This window comes from Gossypium hirsutum, chromosome A08 (assembly GCF_007990345.1).
Source record: "Gossypium hirsutum isolate 1008001.06 chromosome A08, Gossypium_hirsutum_v2.1, whole genome shotgun sequence".
NCBI lineage: Eukaryota > Viridiplantae > Streptophyta > Magnoliopsida > Malvales > Malvaceae > Gossypium > Gossypium hirsutum.
In genome coordinates, this window is record NC_053431.1 from 100,444,600 (window position 1) to 100,469,204 (window position 24,605).

Here is a 24,605-nt window from a genome sequence, read left to right on the forward strand (position 1 = left end):
AAATGGTTTTTACCCCATGAAGTGGTGGTAAGAAATATAGCCTTAGAGGAAGGAAAGATTGCGAAATTGGAATTAGCTGAGGAGACAAAATAAGACCTTGTTGAGACTATTATGGGAATTCAAAAATGTGGTCCAAAGACGCATGCAGGAGGATTTGCAATTGCCAGGATAAACATGAGGTTTTGGGGCACTGTTGGTCCACCATGGAAAGGAATCGCATCAGTTGTACAATGAATGCCAAATTTAAAGGAGTCAAGACTTATGGGGCATGTGTGTTATGGGCTTGAGCTCGTCAAAAGTTTCAAACTGACAATGACTCATCTTTGTGGACGTCAACTACTCCATTAAGAGGGGGAGATAGCTTCATATGCCAATATTACAAAGTCAAAAGTCATCCATTTCCAAAAAAAAAAGAAGAAAAATAAGAAGATTATATATAACTGCACAATGCCAAAAGTTTGCAGTCTTTTCAAAGATAATGCGCCATACCACAGTACAACAAAGGTTGCTAAAAGAAAAGAAAAAGAAGAAAAAAACAAATTACAGAAGATGACCGAGACTGGTAAAAATTGGCATAAGAAACTACCGCCCACTCTCTATGCTTACGCTGGGGCAAACACCTTGAATTCCAGTTGTTTCAAAGGTTCCAACCATCATCCTTGGAATATGTGCATTGTTTAGCTTTCCTGAGCAGTCTGATGTGCCGTCAACAGTTGCGATGGTTAGCTCTAGGCGGTGGCCATTGATTTCCAGCTATGGGGCATCAGGCCGTACACAGTCCCTGAAGCTTAAAATAATAGATTCTTTCTTCAAAACCAGTTTCTGACAAAATGGATGACGGTATCATGAAGGAATCTCTCTTAGACTTCTATACAAGTTCAGGGAAGAGGAAACCTGATCAAATCATTATTTTCAGGGATGAGGTTAGCGAGTCTCAATTCAATTAAGTTTTGATCAAGTTATTGAGGCTTGCAAGTTCCTTGACGAGAAGTGGAACCCTAAAGATTGTGGTTATTGTTGTACGAAAAAGCATCATACCAAGTTTTTTCAGCAGGGATCTCCTGACAATGTGCTACATGGTACTATTATTGGCAACAAAGTATGCCATCCAAAGAACAATGGTTTTTTACCTTGGTGCCCATGCTGGAATGATTGGAATCACGAGGCAGATCCACTATCATGTTCTCTTAGACCAGGCTGGGTTTTCGGCTGATGATCTGCAAGAGTTTGTTCATTATCTATCCTATATGTATCAAAGGAGCACCACAGCCATATTTGTTGTGGCTCCTATTTGCTACGCTCATTTGGTAGCTTCACAGTTGGGGGCAATTTATGAAGATTAGGGATGCTTCAGAAACATTATCGAGTCATGGTGGGATGTATGCTCCGGGAGTAATCTCTGTACCTCAGCTTTCCAGGTTGAAGGATAAAGTCAGCAACTTCATTCTTGTCTACTGAGAATCATTGAACCATCTTTTTGTAGGGTTTGACAAACAACAGCCAGGACTGCTGCTGGGGCAATCCCTTTCTCATAGGTTTATGAATCAAGATTTTTCCTCCAAGCTTTGATGGAGTCAAGAATTGAATACCTCTAGTAAACTTAACTTGAAAGTATTCATCCTAAGCAAATGTACCAAGAATGGATGACACAGGCTTATGACAAAGAATGTTCGTCTAAAAGAATTTCATAAAGGAAACTTTGTGCTAAAAGAGATCCTTCCCATGTAAAAGGATGCTGAATTAGGAAGAGCCATATGTTGCGAAGAGGGCTTTCTCTAGAGGTGCACTGATTTTGACAAGAAATGGATAGGAAGAATTTATCTGATTCAGTGAATTTGGACTCAGTCAAGGAGTACTTTGTTTGAAGGAGAAGAGAAGCCAAGGTGAAAACCCGCAAATGGCACTTTGGGACTTCTATCTCAAAAAAAAAGAAAAAGAAAAAGAAAAAGAAAAAAATAATAAAAAGAAAAAAAAAGAAAAAATGGAGAGGCGAAGGTGAAAACCCGCAAAGGGCACCTTGAGACCAAAGGGGTTTTGAGTTGAAAACCCGAAAGGGCAGCTCAAATTTTGAAAGGCGTGCAAGTGATCTTGCTATACTAGATTCAACAAGAAGTGAAATATGTTACATACCGGGGCATCAACAAATTACTTTGGATCTTTTAAACACATGTTAAACTCAAAGTAGTCTTCACGGAGTTCGCATACAGAAGCCTAAGCTGTGATATCCGGGGCATCTGATTTTTTTTGTCCTGTTTACTATCTTTGGATCCTCTTTCTTCTCAAAGATAGATTAACCTCCTTTGTTTTTTGATAAATCATTCAAATTATCCTCAAGATCAATTTATTCGTCCTCTATTATTCATAAAGTATTTTGCATAGAAACAATGATTGATGAACTAAATATCTTTACAAATGAAGTTTTGCGTATTACTCTGGAAATTTCTAGATAATACAAGAAACTGAAACAGGACAATTGTTTAAGGAATTCCCATATGTGAGGGTCGGATGTACTCGGGGAAACTGAAATTTCTTCTTCAGTCTAAATGATGATTGAACAAATCAAACAATTCGATCCTAAGAGAGGATCATCTTACAAACATTTTTAGTAGGTCATAGCATTTGAAGAATGGTACAAACCCACAAGCTGAGTAGGAATGAGACTTCGAGAGAAGTAAGGAAAACTTCGATGAGGGAATAAGTGATGACGTCCGAAATAGGGGTCATATTCATAACATTTTGCATTATAACATGTCTAATTAGGAGAATTTGACTCACTTTGATCATAGCATCCTAATTATTAGGCATGAACTCATACGCATTCTACAGGTTATGTCTTTTATGGGACAATGTAGATCAGAGAAACAAGATTTGGCATCCCTGTGTTTATAGGGAACAGATCGAAGATAGCAGATCTGACACTCCTGTGCTTACAACAAAGCAGATCGAAGATTTCAGCATCGCATCCCTGTGTTTATAGGGAACAAGTTGAAGATAGCAGATTTGGCATCCCTGTGTTTATAGGGAACAGATCGAAGATAGCAGATGTGACACTCCTGTGCTTATAGCGAAGCAGATCGAAGATTTCAGCATGGCATCCCTGTGTTTATAGGGAACAAGTTGAAGACAGCAGATTTGGCATCCCTGTGTTTATAGGGAACAGATCGAAGATAGCAGATCTGACACTCCTGTGCTTACAGCGAAGCAGATCGAAGATTTCAGCATGGCATCCCTGTGTTTATAGGGAACAAATTGAAGATAGCAGATCTGACATTCTTGTGATTATAGTGAAGCAGATCGAAGATTTCAGCATGGCATCCCTATGTTTATAGGGAACAAGTTGAAGATAGCAGATTTGGCATCCCTGTGTTTATAGGGAACAAATCGAAGATAGCAGATTTGACATTCCTATGCTTATAGCAAAAAAGATCGAAGATTTCAGCATGGCATTCCTGTGCTTATAGGGAACAAGTTGAAGATAACAGATTTGGCATCCCTATGTTTATAGGGAACAAATTGAAGATAACAGATCTGACATCTCCATTTCGACGGAGAGCAGATACATAGCAAATCTAACCTTCAGATGATTTTATTGAAGCAGATCCAAGATGATTTGGCATCCTTGTGTTTACAAGGAGCAAATCAAAGACACAGCAGATTTGGCTTTCACGTGTTTACGCTGAAGTAGATCTAAGATGATTTGGCATCTCTGTATTGCCAGAAAACAAATCGAAGAAGCAGATTTGGCGTCTTTGTGTTCGACGGAGAGCAGATCGAAGATATCAACATGACAATCCTGAGCTTGCAAGGAGCAAATTGAGGACCATAAAGTCTGAAGCTGATGAGACCGGGAAAAATGGGTCCTTTTATAGTCTTTGCTCTATTCTCGTTACACGACAATGAGCAAAGAGGGCCAGCTGTAATAGCCCAATTTTGCCCGGCCCATTTCAGTATTTAAAATAATAAACCCCAAAAAAATAAAAATAAAACAAAGTCCAAGTCCAGTACAAAATTACAAACATATAATTTGGCCCAATCTGAATGGCCCATTACTTGAAAGGATTTAAGGAGTTTTGGGAAGCAATAAGAATTCTTGAGAGCATTCACTCAAATTTCTCTCCCTCTTACGTTCTTACTCTCTGTGGTTTGTTCTTATTTTATTCTTCGTCTATCTTAGTTTTTCAACCCTTTTTTTTATTTTAATTTCTTAATTTTTCAAATATGTATATTTTTTCTATCTTTTATACATTTGATTATGTATTTTATATATTATAATATTTAACCTTTTTATATAGTTTATTTTCAAATATATATTTTCTATGATGTATATATATTATATTATCATTTCATGTATTTTGAACTATTGCATTATATTTTTATAATTTATAAATGTTCTATTTATTCATTTTTTTAGTGTATGTCATTTATCTTATTTGTGCATAGTTTCATTTTTTTATATGCTATGTTTAATTATTTCTTTTATGTGCTATTTTATGATATATGTTGTTGTATAATTTTTGCATGTATTATGTTTTTCTTTTAGTTTACTCATGTTTTTATTTGTTTATTATCTTATATTTACCCTAGTATGATTTTTTTCATTAAACGTATGTTCATGTTATTTAGTTTTGTCTTAATTATATTATTTATGTTTGTATGGAAATGTTAGAATATTTTGTACATCTATGCTTCATGATGCATTAATATGTCATCCTAAAACGTCATTTAAAAATAATATTCCAAGGTTTTTTTTTTAAAAAAAGGCAGTGCTTGATGTTTGGAAACTTCGAGAAAGGTAGTGCCCTAACTTACTGGGTTGCGACTTTTCTCGTTGAATTCGAATAGTCAAGCACCCTTCTAAGTGATTTTGAGTTTTCAAAATTTAAACAATTATTTCGAGATTTCAAAACATAGTGTCCTAACTTACTGGATATGGCGTTTTGTTGTTTCGAGATAGAAATTTTCGAAAGACGAGCTTAGTTTCGAAGGTTTTAAAATGTTGCATCCTAACTTACTGGATGTGATGTTTTAACTCGTTTGAAATAAGTGAGCCTTAATTTTCAAAACTGAGACATTCTAATTAAAAGAGGTTTGCATCTTAAAACTTTCAAATTTCCGACATTAAAGACACTTGATAATCAATTAGGTACCAATTTTTGGGCGTTACGAGGATGCTAACCCTTCCTCGTACGTAACCGACTCCTGAATCCGTTTTCTCGACTTTCATAGACCAAAATTAATGTTTTAAAACAAAACATTTTATAAGGTGATCCAATCACACCTAAAAAGATTGGTGGCGACTCCCATTTTCGTTTTTCTTAAAGTCGATTCCCATTTTCCAAAACTCGATTTAAAAATGGTTTCGACACTGTTGAACGACAATGTTTATTTTATCGTACTTTCTTTTTTTTAATTGATTGGCCCTACATGTTTTTATAGATTTTTGTTATTATTTAACTCATTTTACCAAAGATCAATTGAATAAATTTATAAAATTTGATGTATAATTGTGTTAATACTTTTTTTTTGTTGTATCATTTAGATTGTACAAGATATTGAATGGTAGAATGAATGCGTTTCGCATCAAACAAAATGTAAGAGATGCTAAAATAAGGGTGTTTCATATCGTGAGTGGTGCAGATAGCTGCTAAACTGATAATTTGAAAGGTTTTGGGGTTGACTTTTAGAGTATAGACTATGTCAATGGCCTCACCCTTACCCTCAATGTTGAGGAGGTAATTTTCAAAATGAGGGTGGTTGGCGACAGGTCCCAACCATTGAAGTCCTTACCTTTAAGTGTCCTAGTAAGGTGACAAGTGTCAGCATAGGTTATTATTCGAGTCAACTTGAACGGATTGGATAAGATTACTCATTAGGTCTAGATGCGATAGATTGAAGGATGTTGTCAAGAACTCAATCCCTATATATCTTCTAAGGATTGTGTAAGGCTCATTCAATGTGATACAATGTTTAGGCAAACAGTATCGATTTCCTAGTGAGACCAAAAGGTTGAGCTTCACCTTGTACAAGGTTGCACTTTGTCAAGTTTCTGTAGTTGTTTAATGATCTAGCAAAGTAATTTAAGGCAAGGGTATAAAAATTTCCCTTAGATGAAAGGCGTGTAATAAAGTAGACTAACTTGAGCCTACTTGTTCGTGAGGCTTATTGGGGAATCTTGATGTACCTTGTAGAGGGTTTTTAAAAAATTATCATTATAGTCCCAATCATCGCGTCTTTGAATTGAAAGTGTTTGCCCATGATTAGAGGTTTTTCAGAATGTGTTGTTTCTTTTTTTTGGGATGTCTTTGTTTTCCTGCCCAAGCACTTATATATAGTTTTTTTTATGGGCTTGAAGAATTGTGATCCTTTTCATTTCTTCTTTTGTCCTCAAACATTTCCTTTCTCTGGAAAGTTACTTCTTTTTCTTTTATGTGTCTATTTTTCTTTTCTTTTCTTTTTTGTGTGAAGTATCCTCGATGCTCTTGACATCTTTGGTCCTTCAGGCCCTGAGTTAGAAATTTGATGTTTGGATATACGTGCCACTACCAAAGGGAAGAATGTAGTTGGTGAGTCATCATTTATCCTAAAAGATGTCTTATTTGAAGATGATTGATCCTTCTTTTTTTTTTATAATTAAGATTGTATTCGAACTTTAGTTCTTTGTTCTTTTTTTTGGTTTTTACATATGCATGATCGTACTTTGATATTTGTTTTATGGGAATATTGCATTGATTTGAAAGAATATACATTCTTTTTCTCTTAAGTAAGCATTTTTTCTTTTACTTAAATAAGTGACAATGTTTGGTTATACAACCTTCTTAGGCCTAAAAAGGTAGCTTTGTTATGGAGAGGATGATCAACCCTCTTGCCTTGATCTTGCTCTAATTTGAAATAGGCATAAGTCCCTTCATTGTACCTATTATCATCAAGAGGGACAAAGCCCTTCCTTTTGGTCTTCAGTAGATTTTTCCAAGTGAGACAAGATCTCTCACCTTAACCAATTCATTCATTGGCCTTCTTTTCAACATGTTGAGTTAAGTTCTTTTCTTTCTTATTTGCTCTTTATTAAGTTGAATCAGATGTCCAAGATATTCAAAGAGTCCAAATGAGATGTCATTGTTGGTGCTATGGCATGCCTTCTAAGTGGGTAGGATTTTTTGTAACCATTTCCACTAACATTTTTCTTTGTCAGTTTCCTTGTTCGTTTTCTACTAAAGCCTTCATCTTGAAGATCTAGTGATTGCTCTTCTTATTGCTACTATGATGCTTGTGTTCTAAAGAAACTGTAACACCCCAAACCCGGCCAAGATGTTATGGCCAAATCTGGTGATGTCACATGGTAGGGATTTTGAAAACAGAGCTATCTCGATAAAAACCTTAAGCTTATAAACCCTTAATTGCTTTCATTTATTTCAGAACATATATTTCATTAGTCGGCTTGCCTTAAACGTATCATTTTAGTGGAAGCTTAGGAAAATCATTGTGTTTAAGAAAACCAGTTCACGTTTTTAGAAATTCATGTTTTAGGTAAAACCATTATAGTAATAAGCAAGTTAAAACCAAAACCAAAGCCAAACAATTTAAAAGAGTCTAGAGAGTCTCAAAAAAAAAATACAACCTCTCAAACCTCAATGCCAAAACATAAATAAAACCATAAAACAAAATAAAACAATAATAGCAAGTGGTCGTCGTTGAGTCCTCCGCTACACTGATCCTCCTAACTCTGTGGATTACCTATATAGAACAAACAGAAAAGGGGTGAGTTTACGTAAACTCAATGTGTAACCTAGTAGAATTAGACATGCAAACATACAAATTATCAAACACCAGACAGATACAAATTAGGGCCCACACCCATTTCAGATACAGATACAGATTTGGACCTAAGCCCATCTTAGATACAGATATAGATCTGCAAATTAGAATCAAAAATAAAAAATCCTACCCCCATCCTCTACACACTATCTCTGACCATCCCTACACACCATGTGGGGTTAAAAACACCCACCCAGCCCTACACACCATATAGTATTGATGTGACACACAATAGATATAATGTAGCCATGCTGCCAAACAATAGACATTTGCCTTTCAGAACACTTCCTCCGATAAACATCATCCCATCCCCAATATTGGATACAAAAATATACAAATACAGACAAACAGACTAACATGCTCAGATGCTTACATATAAGCGTATATAGATAACAGATATGCAGATAATAGTGCAAGTAGGCATGCATCAATAACCTAATCATATCAGAATGTCAAACAATCAGATCATACAATTTAGGGTTTATTTAACCCTTACTGACCTTACAGTAGGCCCACAGTCGTTTGGGACAACCGTGCAACCCTAGGGAAAAACTCAGATAAATGGGCCCATACGCCCGTGTGGCCCACGTGCCCATATTGGCCTTATCCATGTGGATTACACGGTCTGGCTTAGGAACCCACACACCCGTGTGGACTACCCGTGTAGCCCATGCGCCTAATTTGGTTAAGCTCGTGAGGCCCACACGGCCACACTCAGGCTACCACACGGCCATGTGCTGTGCACGGCCTTGTCTTTGTCGACCACACAACCGTGTTGTCGCACACGGCCTACCACATAGGCTACCACACGCCCGTGTGGCGTCTACAAATTATATTTTTTCTTTTTTTTGAATCTCATTTTTCTACATTTCAGGTACACACCTGGTACTGTTTCGCAACGAAAATACTTCCGAGCCTCCAAAAGCTTAAAAATAGAGCACCCATAAACAATTTAGCGGATTTATTGACGAATTTGATAACAGGGAAATCAATAAAAAACTCACCTACCGCCAACGACAACCACTACTAACACGTTCTAAATCGTCGGAGCTCTAACGAAAGGCTCCCCGTCAGCATTCTTAATGAATTACTATTCTTTTGAAAACCCCATTAAGAAGAAACTCTTCCGTTCGAATAAACTTAAACCAAACTGAAACTAACAGTCAATGAAAACTCACTTACCAAAACGCACAATGACAATGAAACAATGCACCTCAAAATTACCACGGCCAAAGAAAGAATCGAGACGTTGGAAGGGAATAAGGAAAAGAAAAGAAGAAGAAGCACAAAGAAAACAACGTTAACTTCTGGAAACGAGAGAAAGAAACAAAAACTAATAAGATATTTCCAAAATCCCTTAATTCACTCCACCACCCCACTACAGATAGCTCATTCAGAATTTCTACTCAACCAGAACACTCTCAAAAAGCAGTGTAAAAATAAAACATCCTCGCTACCGTAGGGATTCGAACACAAGACCTCCAACACCCTGACTCCTTACCACCCAAATCACTAGGCTCATTCTGATATGGATGTTCAGAAAATTTAATATAAGCCCACTGAACAGAGATACGGCTTAATTCCAAAAATAACAAAAATTGCTAAAGGTAAGCATTGAACTTGGGACCTGTAATAGCTCGATCTTGGGGCTAGTCGGAATAGTGGCATCTGGACCACAAATTCAGTGTCAAATAAATTATTTTATTATTATTTTGTTGTGAATGCATGATTTTATGAGTGCATGAAAAGTTTGGTGGAGTAATTTTATCATTTGTGAGCTTAATTGTGAAAAAGGACTAAATCACATAAAGTGCAAAAGTCTTAAATTGATAGCTAAAGGTGTCAAATAGATAGAGAATAAGAATTTGGGGTCTTTAAAGGGCAAATAGACCCTAAAATGCAAGCTTGGCCGGCCATAGGAGATATGGATGTTGAAAAGTCAAGATTTGGTAAACTGATGTCATATTAGGTGATAAAATAATACTCTAAGAGCTTAGCTTCATCTTTTTCATTTTCTTCCCTCCTTCTTGACCGAAAATACTAGAAAAGGAAGATTTTTTGAAGCTTTGAAATTTCAGCTAGGTTATCCTCTTGCAAGTAAGTGATTTTTTATGTTCTTTGTTAATGATTTTTACATTTTTGAGACCCTTGAAACATAAGCTTTCAAATGAGGGGACTATCTTGCATAATAGTGGAAAGTTTAGGGTTTTTCCATGAAAAAATATGTGTAGTTTTCTGAAATTTTATGGGGAAATATGAGTAGTAGATGTGTAATAAACAACTTTTGTGAAGAGTTTTCTCATGAAAACCCAAATAAGGACTACCTTGCATAAATTGGAAGTTTGTTGATAAATGTGTGAAATAGTGGGAATTTAGAGTTTCTATAAGAGTAAAAAGGGTTCGGCTAGGCTTAGGATACGAAGAAATTCGATAAAAATTAATTTTCGAGCATAGGGGTAAAATGGTCATTTTATGAAAGTCTAGGGGCAAAAGAGTCATTTTGCCTAATTATGAAATTTTGAATGTATAAATCGATGTGTTGATGAAATAAATGAATTTTATTTATTTAGATCAAGAGAAACGTGATTCGGGTCTTGATCGGGGTAAGAACAAAGTTTACGAGGATTAAGCTCGTCTTCATCATTTTGTATCGAGGTAAGTACACATGTAAATAATGTGTTATTGAAGCTTTCTTTGAAATATATTGATACTATACATGCGTAAATTGACTTATTGTGCTATGTATCTAAAGTCTATTTGTTGATATGAATGAATGAATGACATAAAGTGTGAGTAAAGTATGTTGTGAGCAAGTACGATGCTATTCGGTTAGTTATGAAATTCTGTTGGATATTAGAATTAACATAGGATAAAAAAAGGGGGTATGCCATAAAAAGTTATGTGTCTGAACTCATGAGTTGAGTCTGAGTTCATGAGATGAATGTTATATGTAACGTGGGTCCAAGTACTGATTTTGTGTACAGACCCGTGAGCGGCTCAATGAGCGAACGTTACATGATAGCTATGGTGTCTGAGTCTGGATTTGATAAAGAGGCCCGTGAGTAGCTCAAATGTGAGCGTTTCATAGCACGAGGTAGCTTCGACTACTTCGATGGAACTTAGATACAAATTTCCCCTGTATGCACATGTCTTCCGAGAGTTCAACGGGTAATTCACAGATTTAGTTGGTGAAAAATTTGGTGAGGTATGTATACCGAACTCATGAATTGGACTTGAGGAAAGATGAGATGCATCAAGAATACATGAATGAAAGGAAGAATAAGATTGGGATGCTAAATCATTTATATCTTTTACGCATGATGAGTTACCATTTGCCGAATATGGCTTTCTTTTAATTGCCTTTTATTTACATATATGTACTTACTAAGCTTCTATTCTTACCCTCATTTCTTTTCTTCCCTTATAGTGCCACCAAGCTAACATCAAGGATCTAGTGACGTCAGAAGCTTCGATCACATTATCACTCAAGACCTTGGTATAGCTGGTTTAATTATTTTATTTACTGGCATCACTACAGGAAAATAGATTTTTAGCGGCGTTTTTTTTACCTTTAGCGGCGTTTTTAAGCGCCCCTAATACTTTTAGCGGCGCTTAGGTAAAAAACGTCGCTATATGCAACGCCGCAAAAATTAGTGGCGTTTTTTTGAAAAAAACGCCGCTAAAGACCATGACCTTTAGCGGCGCTTTTTTCGCAAACGCCGCTAAAAGCCATGACCTTTAGCGGCGCTTTTTTTACAAACGCCGCTAAAGATCATAACCTTTAGCTGCACTTTTCTCACAAACGCCGCTAAAAATAATGGTATTAAAAAAATTATTTTATTTTAATTAAATAATATTTATTTCTATGTTAAATATTATATTATGTTTAATTTTTGAAATTTGAACTTTAAACTATATACATTTAAGGATAAATAAAAAATATTAATTAAATTAAATTTTCCATTAAAATTTAAACTTCAAAACTAAATATAAAAATTAATGAATTTAAATTTAATACATAAACATTGATTCAATATGTAATTTAATACATAAAAAAAACACACAGACACACAAAGTATTAGAATTTCTAAAACATAATTCATCCTGGTGAGAAAATAATGCCAAATCATCATCACATCTCATTAATCAAAGGAAAAAGATCAGAAAAGAAGAAGAAACAATATACAACAGAGGGCTGGTTCAAGCTTTAGATGAAGCCAAAGTATTGCAATGCCTGCATATATAACTTAGTGAAACTAACAACAAAAAAACACAAAATAGACAAACAATCACGCAGCAAAACTAGAGCAAATACAAGAATTTAAAAAATAAAAAAAAGATGATAAATGGCAGCAAAGCTAAAAACAAGTAGCAAAGTCAAACTACGCAGGCGATAAGAAGAAAATAACTAAAATTTTAAATTTTAAAATAGTACAGGGCCTAAAATTAACTAATTCGAAAAGTATTGGTCAAATTAAAATATAAGAACTAAATGCATAACTTTCGCAAAGTATAGGAACTAATAATAGAATTAACCCGATATCTTTCTGTTGATTTGAAGTTTCTATCGACCTTTACCAATTCTCTGAAGCACATACAAGATGGAGATGTCTAGATTTAATTTCGAGTCTTTTACTCTGCTTGGCTTTAAGATGGGAAAGCAGTGGAGTTGGAACATGGGCATCCATTTATTTTAATGGGAGTTGAACCAATGGACAGAATTCATGCATACTTTGTAGTCTCAATTCTAATCCAAATTACTTGATTTGGAAAGACTCTACCAGTGGGGATATAAACTACTGTTGATAGCATACTCAATTAAGGCACATATGGTTTGCCGATGCAACTAGGGACAACAAGCAAAGTTTGCATTTCAATCACTCTTCAATGCTTAAATTAATAGTTTTTTGTTTAAGAAAATGAATAAAGATAGAAGAAATTTATATTACAGGAGACCCAAAGTAGCAAAAGATTACAGAAAATAAAAAAAAAGGGTAAAAGAGAAGCTTAACATACCTGAAATAGAAGAAGAAAACTGTGAAAAATCAGTTTTAGTGCTTATTGACTACCTGTTGAGTTTGAGACAGGAAAGATTTTTAGAAGACCAAACTTTATACAAAAAAGAAACTGTAAAAATTATATAAAAAGCTAATAAAATTTTAGCTAAAATAAAAAACTTCAAGATTTTAATATTTTAGATTTAAGTATATAGTTTCTTTTTCTAAATTTATTCAGGTTGTGTTTTTTTAATTTTTAAATTTAAAGGTAACATAAAAATATGAAAATAAAAATATCAATTACAAATTATATTTAATTTACATCACAGGAAAATCATATGAAGTTATAAATTGAAAAGATTTAACCAAAAAATATATACATGTCACATATAAAGACTGTAGTTCTACGAGTTGCACAACGGCATTATCTAGTTATGCCAGTAAAGAGCTTTCCTTGTTTCACCTTTTGTATATTTCTCCTAGTTACAGGAAACCAAATACCCCAGTAAGAGAGGTGGAAGCGTGAAAGGACAGCATTTTCTAAACCGATTTGAGGACAACTAAAATAACTAAACCAAATGTTTAGTCTCATTAATTATATTATAGTAGCAAAAATAATCAATGTGTGACCAAAATATGATAGATGATATGATATTTTTTTTATTTTATAGTTTTATTTATTTATTTATTTATTTTATTATTTGAAAATAATGAATTTCTTTTAATTTGGAGTTTAAAAAAATATTTTTTTCTTATTTAATATTAATCCATTAAGCATAGCTCAATACTATTTTTACTAAATTAAGCATGCATAAATAAAATCAACACCAGAACATAATTAAATCCATGTCTTTTTTTAGCATGCGTACATACAAATATGCATATTTGCATATCACATCATGTAATACACATGTCCTAAAACATTCTCATTCGATCACCTAAAGTAAGTAAATATAGAAACCTTGTTTTCATCACTCACTAGTATCAATTTGATCTTTCTATTTCCTAGCTTTAGCTAATATACTGTAATATCCCGAATTAGGGCCTAATCGGAATAGTGGTTTCGTGACCATAAATCCGAGATAGAAATAATTATTTTATAATTATTTTGATGATTATGATATGATTGCATGATTGTGTGAAAATTTTGTGATGAAATTCTATGCCTAAAGTGCTTAAATTGAAAGTAGGGACTAAATCGAATAAGTTGCAAAACTTGCATTCTAGAAGTTTTTAGTATGAAATTGTTTTGGAATATTAATGAGGAGGTCTTAAATAGCAATTTGACCAATTTTAAGTTCATGGACAAAATTAGGACATGGAAGGAATTTTTGGAAAGTTTAGTAGTAAGGGTATTTTGGTCATTTAGTTATTAAAATGAATTAAAAACAAAATTAAAAGCCAATTTTTGTCCATCTTCTTCATTAGGCCGAAATTTCAAGGGTTCTCCACAGCTAGGGTTTGTTTCAAGCTTCCAAGCTCCATAGTAAGTGATTCCAAGCCCCGTTTTTAATGATTTTTACGTTTTTGAGATCCCGGTAACTCGATAAAGCTTATGTTAGCAATAATTTAACCTAGGGTTTATATTTGGAAAAATACCCATAGGTGAAATTTGTGTATTTTGATGTTTTATGATAGAATATGAAGTTTTAAATTATGTTAGACAACTTGTACTACTCGATTTTAAGCAAAAACGAGTAAAAGGGCTTAATCGGTAAAAATACCTAATAGTCACAAGTACATGTTAGAGTGAGAATTTGATGTTGCCATAGAAGAGAAAAGTGATCAGCATGTTGTAAAACATAAGAATAAGGAATAAAGTTTAATCCCGAGCCTAGGGAAAAAATGTAAATATGCAAAAGTTTAGGGGTAAAAATGTAATTTTGCCAAAATTTGAGTTAAGGATTAATTTGATAATGTGAGTATTAAATAAGCTAAATGTGTTATTTTAGATCAAGAAAGACGTGGAATCGACCTCAATCGAGGAAAAGAAAAGATTGTGGACTAAATTGCAAAATCTTTGTATTTTGGTACCAAGGTAAGTTCATGTGTAAATAATGTAGCATAATGGTTATTTTTAAGTTATTGATGTTAATTATATGTTATGCTAAATTTTATTATGAAATGTATGATTTGTGGTTAATTTCAAATAATATGTAAATTATGTGAACTACTTGTTAAATATAATAGTTACCGAGTGTTGATTTCGGCATTCTACGAAAGACGGCAAGGATAAGTGTTCGAGGAAAAAGCCCGTTTGAACCTTAGGAATAGATTAGGATACAAGTGACATGTCACTAGGATGGTTGAGCATCCGAACTCGTTGAGTTGAGTCCGAGTTCACTTATGGATGCGAATGTCTGAACTCGTTGAGTTGAGTCCGAGTTCGTGAGATGTAACTAGGCATCCGAACTCATTGAGTTGAGTCCGAGTTCACTTATGGATGCGAACGCCCGAGCTTGTTGAGTTGAGTCCGAGTTCACTTATGGGCGGGTTACATGATTGCTTGATTGAATATGTGGCACTTATATGCAAATTATCCATGTATCCGAATTATATTCCGATGTGTTCAACGGGTAAAGTTCTACTCAATGGAGGAATATTCGAGATGTAAAGAGAAGTATTGGTGAGTGATGTGAAATGGTTATTTTGGACAGGTATGTATTTAACCCTCGGGTTGAGTATTGATACAACCACTATAAGGTAATAAGATGATGAGGAATGATGTTTAGAAATGTGATATGTGTTTTAGTGATGTATGCTAATGTTGATTGGTATAACTGTTTGTTATGTTACTTATTATTTGCATATGAACTTACTAAACATTTATGCTTACTCCCTCCTTCTTACTCATTGTAGTTTTGGACAAGCCAGCTCAGAAGTCGGGATAGGTCAAAGGCTCAGTCACACTATCCGGAAGACTTTTGGTAAATGGCTTGTAAATTTAAGTATGGCATGTATAGCAATATACCTTTTTTGTGTAAATGATCTTATGGTATGGTGATGGAATGGTTGAGGAAATTCTTGATAATGATAAATTATGAAAATGGTTAGTGTAGATTATGTTTGATGTTAAGGAAAACTATTAAGATACTTATTGCATAAAAACTCATAAAAATGATGAAATTTGCCATAAACAGAATACTGCAGCAACACTGATGCGAGTTTGAAAATTTACTAAAAATCATAGAAATTGAATTTGGTGATGTACTACATATCAAATTGAAGCTTATTATGTCTAGTTTCACATGAAACAAATGAAACAGGTAAAGGAATTATATGTTAGAAGATATTTGAATTTTAGTGAAATAGGGTCATAGCAGTTTTTGAATCCCCTATTCCAACTTTAGAAATTCATCATAAATTATAAAGATATAATTAGGTGGTATATTTTATATCCTCAGAATCCTTATTGAGTCTAGTTTTAGTAGAAATAAACCTCATAGTCATATGGATGTTTTACAAAGAGAAATGTGGTTCGTAGTAAACAGAGGTCAGACCAGTCAAGTCCTGAAACAGGGGTAACTTTAACTAATAAACTGTACTAATTGGTCCAACCAAAAATTCTAGAAAAAAAATTAGTAGATAGGTATATGAGCCTAGATTCAGGGAAAATTTACAGATCTTGATTTCGAGTTTCGTAACTCGAGATATGATTTTTTTTGTGACTGTGATGCAAGTAGCTTAAAAGCTGTGAATGTAGAAATAAATAATCCAAAGTTCTAAATATGTTAAATTAAGCTTAGTAACACCTCATACTCGACTCCAGCGACGGTCTCGGGCGTGGGGGCGTTACATATACCTTGGTTAACAGAAAGTAGAGTGAACTTACGTGTTATCCGAGAAGCAACCGATATGATAAGCTTCAGGGGCATTAGAACCTTGATCTAATGTTGAGGAAATAGATTGAGTCGATGATTGTTTTGAAACAGAAAGAGTTCGATAAGGACGATGTACTGGAGGTAAGATTAAAGCTGATTGCCTGTCCATTGCCAATAGCCGTCCGCATTTGTTGTACCAAAGGGTTCATCGTTTTATTACCTGAGAAGAATACAAGCTAAGGAGAATTATTAGAGAATGAGAAAAAAAATGAAAGAGAAAGCAAACCATACTTGCAAACTTTGGTGAATAAAATTTGGTAGCTTCATATTCAGTGCTACAAAAGGAAATGCATACGTACATCATTAGCACGAAATAGCTGCAAAAAATTGAATAATAGTTCAGACATTTATACAGAGACCATACCAAAAGAGAATGCAATGCTGTTTTACTTCTGATTCCAAGGAAATACTGGAGGGCAGCAGTAGCGTGCTCCTGTAATAGGGAAATAGTTATTAGTATAACAGAAAGCTTCAGCTTAGTGGATATAATTAACCCAAATTGAATAAAATAGTGTTCACATCATGACTAGAATTTTAGTCCTCTCAAGATGGCTGCACATTACAAGGGAAAATTGACACAACAATATAAAAACAATACAAAAAGGACAGAGCAATTGATGTTCACAAATAACCTGGTAGCACCATAGATCATAGGCTTGCATAGCTTCATTGCATACTCAACCAGTGCAAAAAGATTGTCAGCACAGACAATTATCTTATCACCACGCTCAAACAAACAAACAAATAAAAATATAACATGTAACATGTTGCACTCACCTCTTCTAATAGTCGCTCCTTTTCTTCCAACTCTTCAGCAGTTAACGGGTCTCCCCTTTCAAAATACACGAGATTTAGTAAAATAGGCCTAAAGAAGATTGTGTATCATAAAGAAACAGATTATATGGCAAAAGTAAAATACCTTTAGGTTCATCCACATCAATAGTGTCCTTTACCTGATTCTTCTGATGTGTTTGCTGATTTTAATTGAAAAAAAATCCAGTCATAAGATAACTCCTTCTTCTACATTCTTCTACGTTTAAATTTAAACTCGCAGCATCTCTGAAAAGATCTTTCAAGGTTTTCACATAGAATTCCAACATGGTGAATACCAACAACTCCATAATCTACATCAATGACAGTACTTAAATGTAATTCCATCCAAAATTGAAGAAGCATCAGATGTAGGAGAAAGCAACAAATATAATATACACTTTATTTTGCTTGTAAAGTCCACCATAATGTGGCAAACTATGAACTATGGCACCAAGGCAACTGTGTTTTGGATTCAATTCTCATCAAAATGACCTACAGAGAGAGATTTTGCATTCATCTTTTGTTATAAACAAATTAGGAATGAAATACAGATGGCATGTTAATTTCCTTTGATGATTTTAAATAAAAAATTCAAAGATGCTTCAAAAGCCAGATAAACTATAACAAGGTTAGAACTGATGCCAGTTTCATTCTCCATATTTTAGCTCTGAATAGCTTAAGAGAAACCATGGCTTCCAAGATTGTTTTCCCTGAAATCAGATATCTAATGAGACAGCAAGCAGTTACCTATCTTGTCACTAATACTAGCCGATTCTTTGTCAAGTACATTTCCTTCAACTGAACCCCCAGCTTTGGTCTTGAAACTTAACCTCTAACATCTTCCATTTCCAAGAAAAGTATGACAAATTTTGGAGGGTGTATTTGCAGATACGGCACTTGAACGATTCAACTGCAAACCAAAAGAAAAAGAAAAGAAATTGAAGAACAACGATATTAATAAAAAAACCATCGAACTCAAGCTTTGTCTCAATCTGTGTAATCAAAGAGTCTACTCTAGAATTCAAATTGCAGCTCTCCTAACCCTAAGACCATGGAAAACAGAATTAACCATGGAAAATGTAGAGGATAAAAAATAAAGTATCATTTGCACTCTGAATTTGACAAATTTTTTATTTCAGTTTTTGAAGTAAATAGTTGAGCCAATCAAAAATTATATGCACGACATAGAATCCAAATTTAAATGATCGAATTATGAAATTTGTCATTTTTAGAAAAATCGTGTAGAGAAAAATAAGGATCAAATTCAAGAAATAAATAAAACAGCCGCCTATGAACATCCAAGAAACTTCATTGTACAAACAACAAAAAGTCAAATTCAGAAATTGCAGTTAAACAAGAGAAAAGGCAGTAGGTTCTAAGAAACAAAGCAGAGAAATGGAGAACCAGACTTCAGATTGGGACCTGAAGAACCAGAAATCTGGGTTTTCAAGCAAGGAAGTTTTATCTGGTGGTGAGAGATTATGCAGAAAAGAAGTGGAGATTTTGATGGGGAACCTGAGGATTTTTTGTAGCCAAGAAAGTAAAGAATAGTTGAATGAATCATACGATTGTGAGGAGATTTCAAGGTTGTTTGAACAAGAGCCAAGCTTGGAAGAAGTGAAGCAAGCTTTTGATGTTTTTGATGTGAATAAAGAAAAGAAAGCATACCTTTTCACTTCCCTCTTTATTTTCTTTATCTATCACCTCCTCTTCCTCCGGTTTCTCGTCATCTAGGGTTTCCATCGCCATAGAAATCACCGGTAAAATTAAAAGGAAACTGATCCGTCTCTTTGATGACCCTTACTTCAAGCACCAACCCAAGATTCTGCTCTTACTACCACCGAAAGGGGGTCAACCGAAGCCAGGTTGAAGTAGAAGATCTTTCTTTTACGGCCGGCTTCTTCTGGCAATTAGTGGAGGAAGCAGTCAGGACAAGCTCCAAGCTACGGACTTCCGACAATTAGTGTATGTGACACCCCTAATTTGACCCTAGTCGAAAGTGGTTTTGGAACCCCAAAACCGAGTCACAAAAATAATCAGATGTTATATTCTGTGCTTATTGAATGTGGAATTTGTATGTGCGAATATTTCGTGCCTTGATTTTTATCAAGGCGGTGTTAATTTATAAGAAAGGACCCATGTGATAAGTCTTGAAAATGTGATAGGTGAAATTTAAAGTGGCCAAATAATGCATGAGTTATTGACATGAGGGACTTGCATGTCAAATGGACCACTTTTAATTAGTGGCCGGCCATAATGATAGTTGATAGATATTATATGCATTTTATTTTAGCATGATAATAGTTAATGGCTTTATATTATGGAAGAAAGAATAATTAAAAGAAAGGGGGAATAAAATAAGAAGCAAGAGAAAGTCTTCATCTTCTTTCTTTTCTTGAAGTGCCGTAAGCTAGGGAAGGAGGGGAGACTTCATTGTTTTTGGGTTCTAGCCGAAACTAAAGAAAGAAAAAGGGGAAAGTGTTTTGGGAATGTTCGGTCTTTTGGAGGCCAATTTCTAAGGTAATTTCATTGTAATTTTGTTAAATTTTGATGAATACGAGCTTCACTTCTTTATCTAGCCGAAACCCATTTGCTAATTTTGGTCTAAGTGGCGTATTAAGTTCGGTTCATGTGTTTTTGAGCTAGGGATTTGTTTTTAAAGTTAAAAGTTGCTGGATAAGTGTTGGATGGACTTGATAATGTTAAAATTATTGAGTGTGTAAAGTTATAAGTTTAGTTTATGATTGGGAGCTTAAATTTAGCTCAAATTTAACTCAATTTCTTATATTAAGCATTTCGCCTATGGTGTGGATTGCATAAAATTTGAAGTATTTGATGTTTGAGAGTTCTAAATAGTTAATTATTAAGTGAGGCTTAGTAATTTTGTGTTAAAGATGAATTTCATTACTAAAAGTGGTATTCGGCTATGTGGCATTGTGTTAAATTTTGGATGTTGTTTTTTTAATTTTAAATTGACTATTAAGTAAGCTTTAAGGTTGTTAAATGGTAAAAAGAGACTTGAGAGTGATGTTTAGGTAGCTTTCGGCCTTATAGTGAATTATGATTGTTAAAGGATGGACTTAAGTTGTGTATATGGGATTTAACCTTGCCGATTATGTGTTAACAAGGTGAAAATGGTTATGTTGCGTTAATAGAGTGCCGAATGTGAATTTGGTGTTAAGCTATATTTGAATACTTGGTTGAATGATTTTGATATACCCGAAATAAGGTGCATGAATTATGGATTAGTAATGATTTGAATTTGTTTAAATCTAGCTCAAGAACAAAGGACACCAACTTCGGATAGGGGAAAAGAGAAAGTAGTTGAATAGCCGATTTGTACTAAGTCGATCAAATTCAAGGTAAGTTCTTAAGTATTTGAGTTTGATTCCTTTGTAAGTTTTAAGTGTTTAAACGTTGAGTAAATTCAATTATAATAGGACATGATGAGTTGATTTAATAAGATATGATGTGGCCATGATATGTTCTAAGCTCAAATGGTAAGTTCTTAAGTGTTTGAGCTTGGGAATTTAAGGGTAATTTGAAATAGTCTGCTTTGGACAGCAGCAGTAACGTGACTTTAGAAAATCACCATAAATTTATGGACTTGATTAGAGGCTGAATGAGACATGAAATTAAAGCTTAATGAGTCTAGTTTCTTATAAAAGAAACCGTGTAAGCAAAGGAATTTCCGGTAATGAAATATTTAAAGTTGTGTGAGACGGTGTCAGAATCCGAAATCCCCTGTTCTGTATTTAGAAAATCATTATAAATTGTACAAAAATGGTTATAAGATAAAATTTATATGCTTAGACTCCTTAATGAGTCTCGTTTCAAATGAAATCAAATACAACACATTTTGAATTCTGTAAAATGAGAAATCTGATTCGTAGTGAAGAGTGGTCAGATTAGTCAAACAGTGAAACAGGGGAAACTTTAAGAAAAATCTGGTATTGATTGGCCAAACCTAAAATTCTGGAAATTTTATGGATGGAAGATATACGAGTCTATATTCAGGAAAAATTAACGGAAAGTGATTTGGAGTTTTGTAGCTCCAGTTATAAATGATTTAGTGACTATTGCTCAGGAAAAACAGCTTGTGCTGAATTTGAGATTGTGTTGTAAACCTTGATAAACTTGTTCTAGTTGCTCATAAGCTATTGATTAAACCCATGCGTGAATTCTAAATTTTGATATTGGAAAATGATAGATGTAGATTCAGCCAAGACAGTGTATATATGTGATAAGGCCTAATGGCCGATGTGATGAATGTGAAAGTGTATATGTGTGATAAGGCCTAATAGCCGATGTGATGAATGTGAAAGTGTATATATGTGATAAGGCCTAATAGCCGATGTGATGAATGTGAAAGTGTATATATATGTGATAAGGCCTAATAGCCGATGTGATGAATGTGAAAGTGTATATATGTGATAAGGCCTAATGGCCGATGTGATGAATGTGAAAGTGTATATATATGTGATAAGGCCTAATGGCCGATGTGATGAATGTGAAAGTGTATATGTGTGATAAGGCCTAATAGCCGATGTGATGAATGTGAAAGTGTATATATGTGATAAGGCCTAATAGCCGATGTGATGAATGTGAAAGTGTATATATGTGATAAGGCCTAATAGCCGATGTGATGAATGTGAAAGTGTATATATGTAATAAGGCCTAATGGCCGATGTGATGAATGTGAAAGTGTATATATGTGATAAGGCCTAATGGCCGATGTGATGAATGTGAAAGTGTATATATGTGATAGGGCCGAGTGGCCAACGTGATGGATGTGAAAGTGCATAAATGTGATAAGTCCCGAAGGGCATTTGTGTCAGTACTATATCCGGGTTAAAACCCCGCAGGCTTTATGCGAGAATATTATCACTGATTAATGTCCGTAAGCTTCGTGCTCGTACTATATCCGAGCTCTAAAGACCCGATGACTACGTGTGGGAATTTTGTCCGGGTAAGACCCGATAACTTCGTGTGGAGATTATGTCCGGGTAAGACTTCGTAATAAGAATTGCTTATAAATATATTCAATGTGAAAGGTTAAACAGGTATGTACTCCAAGTTATATGTGAGCTTGATTTGCACTAAATCATAAGGTAGTTATGTGATGCATACGAGAGCAATCTATGAGACTATTCCTATGATTATGTGACATCGGATCAGTGTGAGAGGTGATGTGAAATCATACGATATATCTATGTCACATGAGCTCACTTTTATGTGAAAGTTTATCTGCCTATTGTATATGATGAGATGTGCATATTCGGTAAAGGGATGGTGTGCCCGAAGGAAAAGTGAAATAAAAATACGAACAACTATGTTATAATTTGATTGTTATCTATTGACACTGCTTAAAACTTACTAAGCATTGTAATGCTTACTCCGTTTACTCTGTTTCCTCTATTTTATAGATCTCATTGCGAAGCTACAGGCTCAGGGATCGTCAGCAACTAGCCACACTATCACTATCCACTGTTTGGTACTGCTATGTTTTGGATTATCTTATGGCATGTATAAAATAGACAAGTGGCGGAAGAATATTTTGGTTAATGTATGTAGCCATGCGAAAATGGCTTATATATGTTTGAGCATAATGTTATAATCATTTGGTATGGAATGGTTAATCACTATCATAATTTGTGCTATTTATGCTAAAAGGGCTAGTTGAATCATGGAAACTATGAAATAGGTAAAGTCTACCTTAAAGGCAGATGCTGGCAGCAGCAGTGATGTAGATTTGGAAAATCACTAAAAATAGTAGGACTGGAATTAAATAATGAATAAATTATATAAACGAACCTTGATGAATCTATTTTCATAGGAAAGTAACGAAACGATCATATGGACAGTATGTTAAGAGATATTCAGGTTCTCGTGAGACAGGGCCGGAACGGTTTCTGGATTCCCTGTTCCGAATTTGGAAATTCATTATAAATTAACCAGAGATAATTAGGAGTCATGCCATATATGTGTAGATTCTTCTCTGAGTCTAGTTTCTATAGAAACAAACGGCATCAGTATTGAAGCTCTGTGCAGGGAGATATCCAAGTCGTAATGCGCAAAGGTCAGTGTAGTCGATCCCTGTAACATGGGAGACTTTGACTAATAAAATGTACTAATTGGCCCGACCAAAAATTCTAGAAAAAAATATGTAGATGGGTATATGAGTCTAGTTTCAGGGAAAATTACGAAACTGATTTTCGAGTTGTGAAACTAAAGATATGATTTTTAAGGTGACAGTGTCGCAGTTAGCCAACTGCCTGGAAAATTTTAAAATGGACTGCGATAGTAAGCGAATTTAGTCTGTGAACCCCTCGTGTCCGACTCCGGCAACGGTCTCGGGTACGGGGTGTTACAGTGTAGGTGTATTGACTTGGTGTTGCTGGAAATGGGAAATTTGGGGGCAAATTTTGAGAGTTATTTGGGGGATTTAGGGACTAACGAGCGGGTAATCAAAAATTGGTGAATTTTTTTGCGGCATTTTCACTAAAAACGCCATTATAATTCAATTTTTTGTGGCGTTTTAAGATAAAACGCCACTATTGATTAATTTTAAATTTTTTTATTTTTAATATATTTTTTATTTTTCTCTTTTGGAATTTTTTTAATTTTGAATATTGAACTTTTTAATTGAAATATGGACTAAAATATTAAATATTAAATTTTTAAGTTTTTATTTTTTATTTTTTATTTTTAAATTTTAAATTTTAATTTTTTTTATTTTTATTTTTTGAGTTTATTTTTTATTTCGGTTTAATGTGTAATTGTAGACGTGAAATTCTAATTGTGGTTTAAATGTATAGTTGAAACTTTAATTTTGATTTAATCATACACATTTAAAAAATAAATACATCAATATATTTTTATATTGAATAAATATAAATATTTATGTATCCATGCAATATATAAATATAAAATGATGTTATATCAATAATTGTGTAAAAGAAAATGAAAAAACGTGGAGACACAAATATATATTTTAAAAAGAAAATGAGTTACAATTAAAAAACGTGGAGACACAAATGAGTGCAGAGAATTTTCGTTCATATAAATAAATATATATTTTAATTAATCAATATAGATAAAT

General features: G+C 34.1%; 1 protein-coding gene across 36 annotated transcripts; it reads right to left on the minus strand.

Moving 5' to 3' along the window:
- Positions 1–7,550: 7,550 nt before the first annotated feature.
- LOC107920713 (uncharacterized) lies at positions 7,551–19,478 on the minus strand. 36 transcript variants are annotated; one of them, XR_005899496.1, is made up of 9 exons: positions 19,172–19,477; positions 17,610–18,413; positions 17,468–17,522; positions 17,323–17,354; positions 17,055–17,123; positions 16,922–16,965; positions 16,642–16,850; positions 12,829–12,881; positions 11,878–12,046 (listed from the first exon to the last, which is right to left on the minus strand). XR_005899496.1 is itself a non-coding variant. In XM_041074470.1 (6 exons), exons 1-4 carry the CDS (start codon positions 17,454–17,456, stop codon positions 16,684–16,686), a joined length of 414 nt encoding a protein of 137 aa, XP_040930404.1. In that variant the 5' UTR covers positions 17,457–17,460; the 3' UTR covers positions 7,551–7,731; positions 12,829–12,881; positions 16,642–16,683. The 36 variants fall into 36 exon arrangements, 2 of the variants coding, with proteins under 2 accessions (XP_040930404.1, XP_016706030.1); XR_005899500.1 differs by having other exon boundaries at positions 16,642–16,866; XR_005899508.1 differs by lacking the exon at positions 17,323–17,354 and having other exon boundaries at positions 16,642–16,965; positions 17,610–17,664; positions 17,900–17,995; positions 18,251–18,413; positions 19,172–19,476.
- Between the last annotated feature and the right edge of the window lie 5,127 nt (positions 19,479–24,605).

What these genes read in the sequence shown, in the direction of transcription:
- LOC107920713 (XM_041074470.1), bottom strand. Translation starts at nt 17,456, where the DNA reads ATGTTACATGTTATATTTTTATTTGTTTGTTTGTTTGAGCGTGGTGAT. An exon ending in CAGCATTGCATTCTCTTTTG is followed by an intron (nt 16,966 to 17,054) that starts GTATGGTCTCTG and finishes TTCCTTTTGTAG; the next exon opens with CACTGAATATGAAGCTACCA. An exon ending in TTATTCACCAAAGTTTGCAA is followed by an intron (nt 16,851 to 16,921) that starts GTATGGTTTGCT and finishes TATTCTTCTCAG; the next exon opens with GTAATAAAACGATGAACCCT.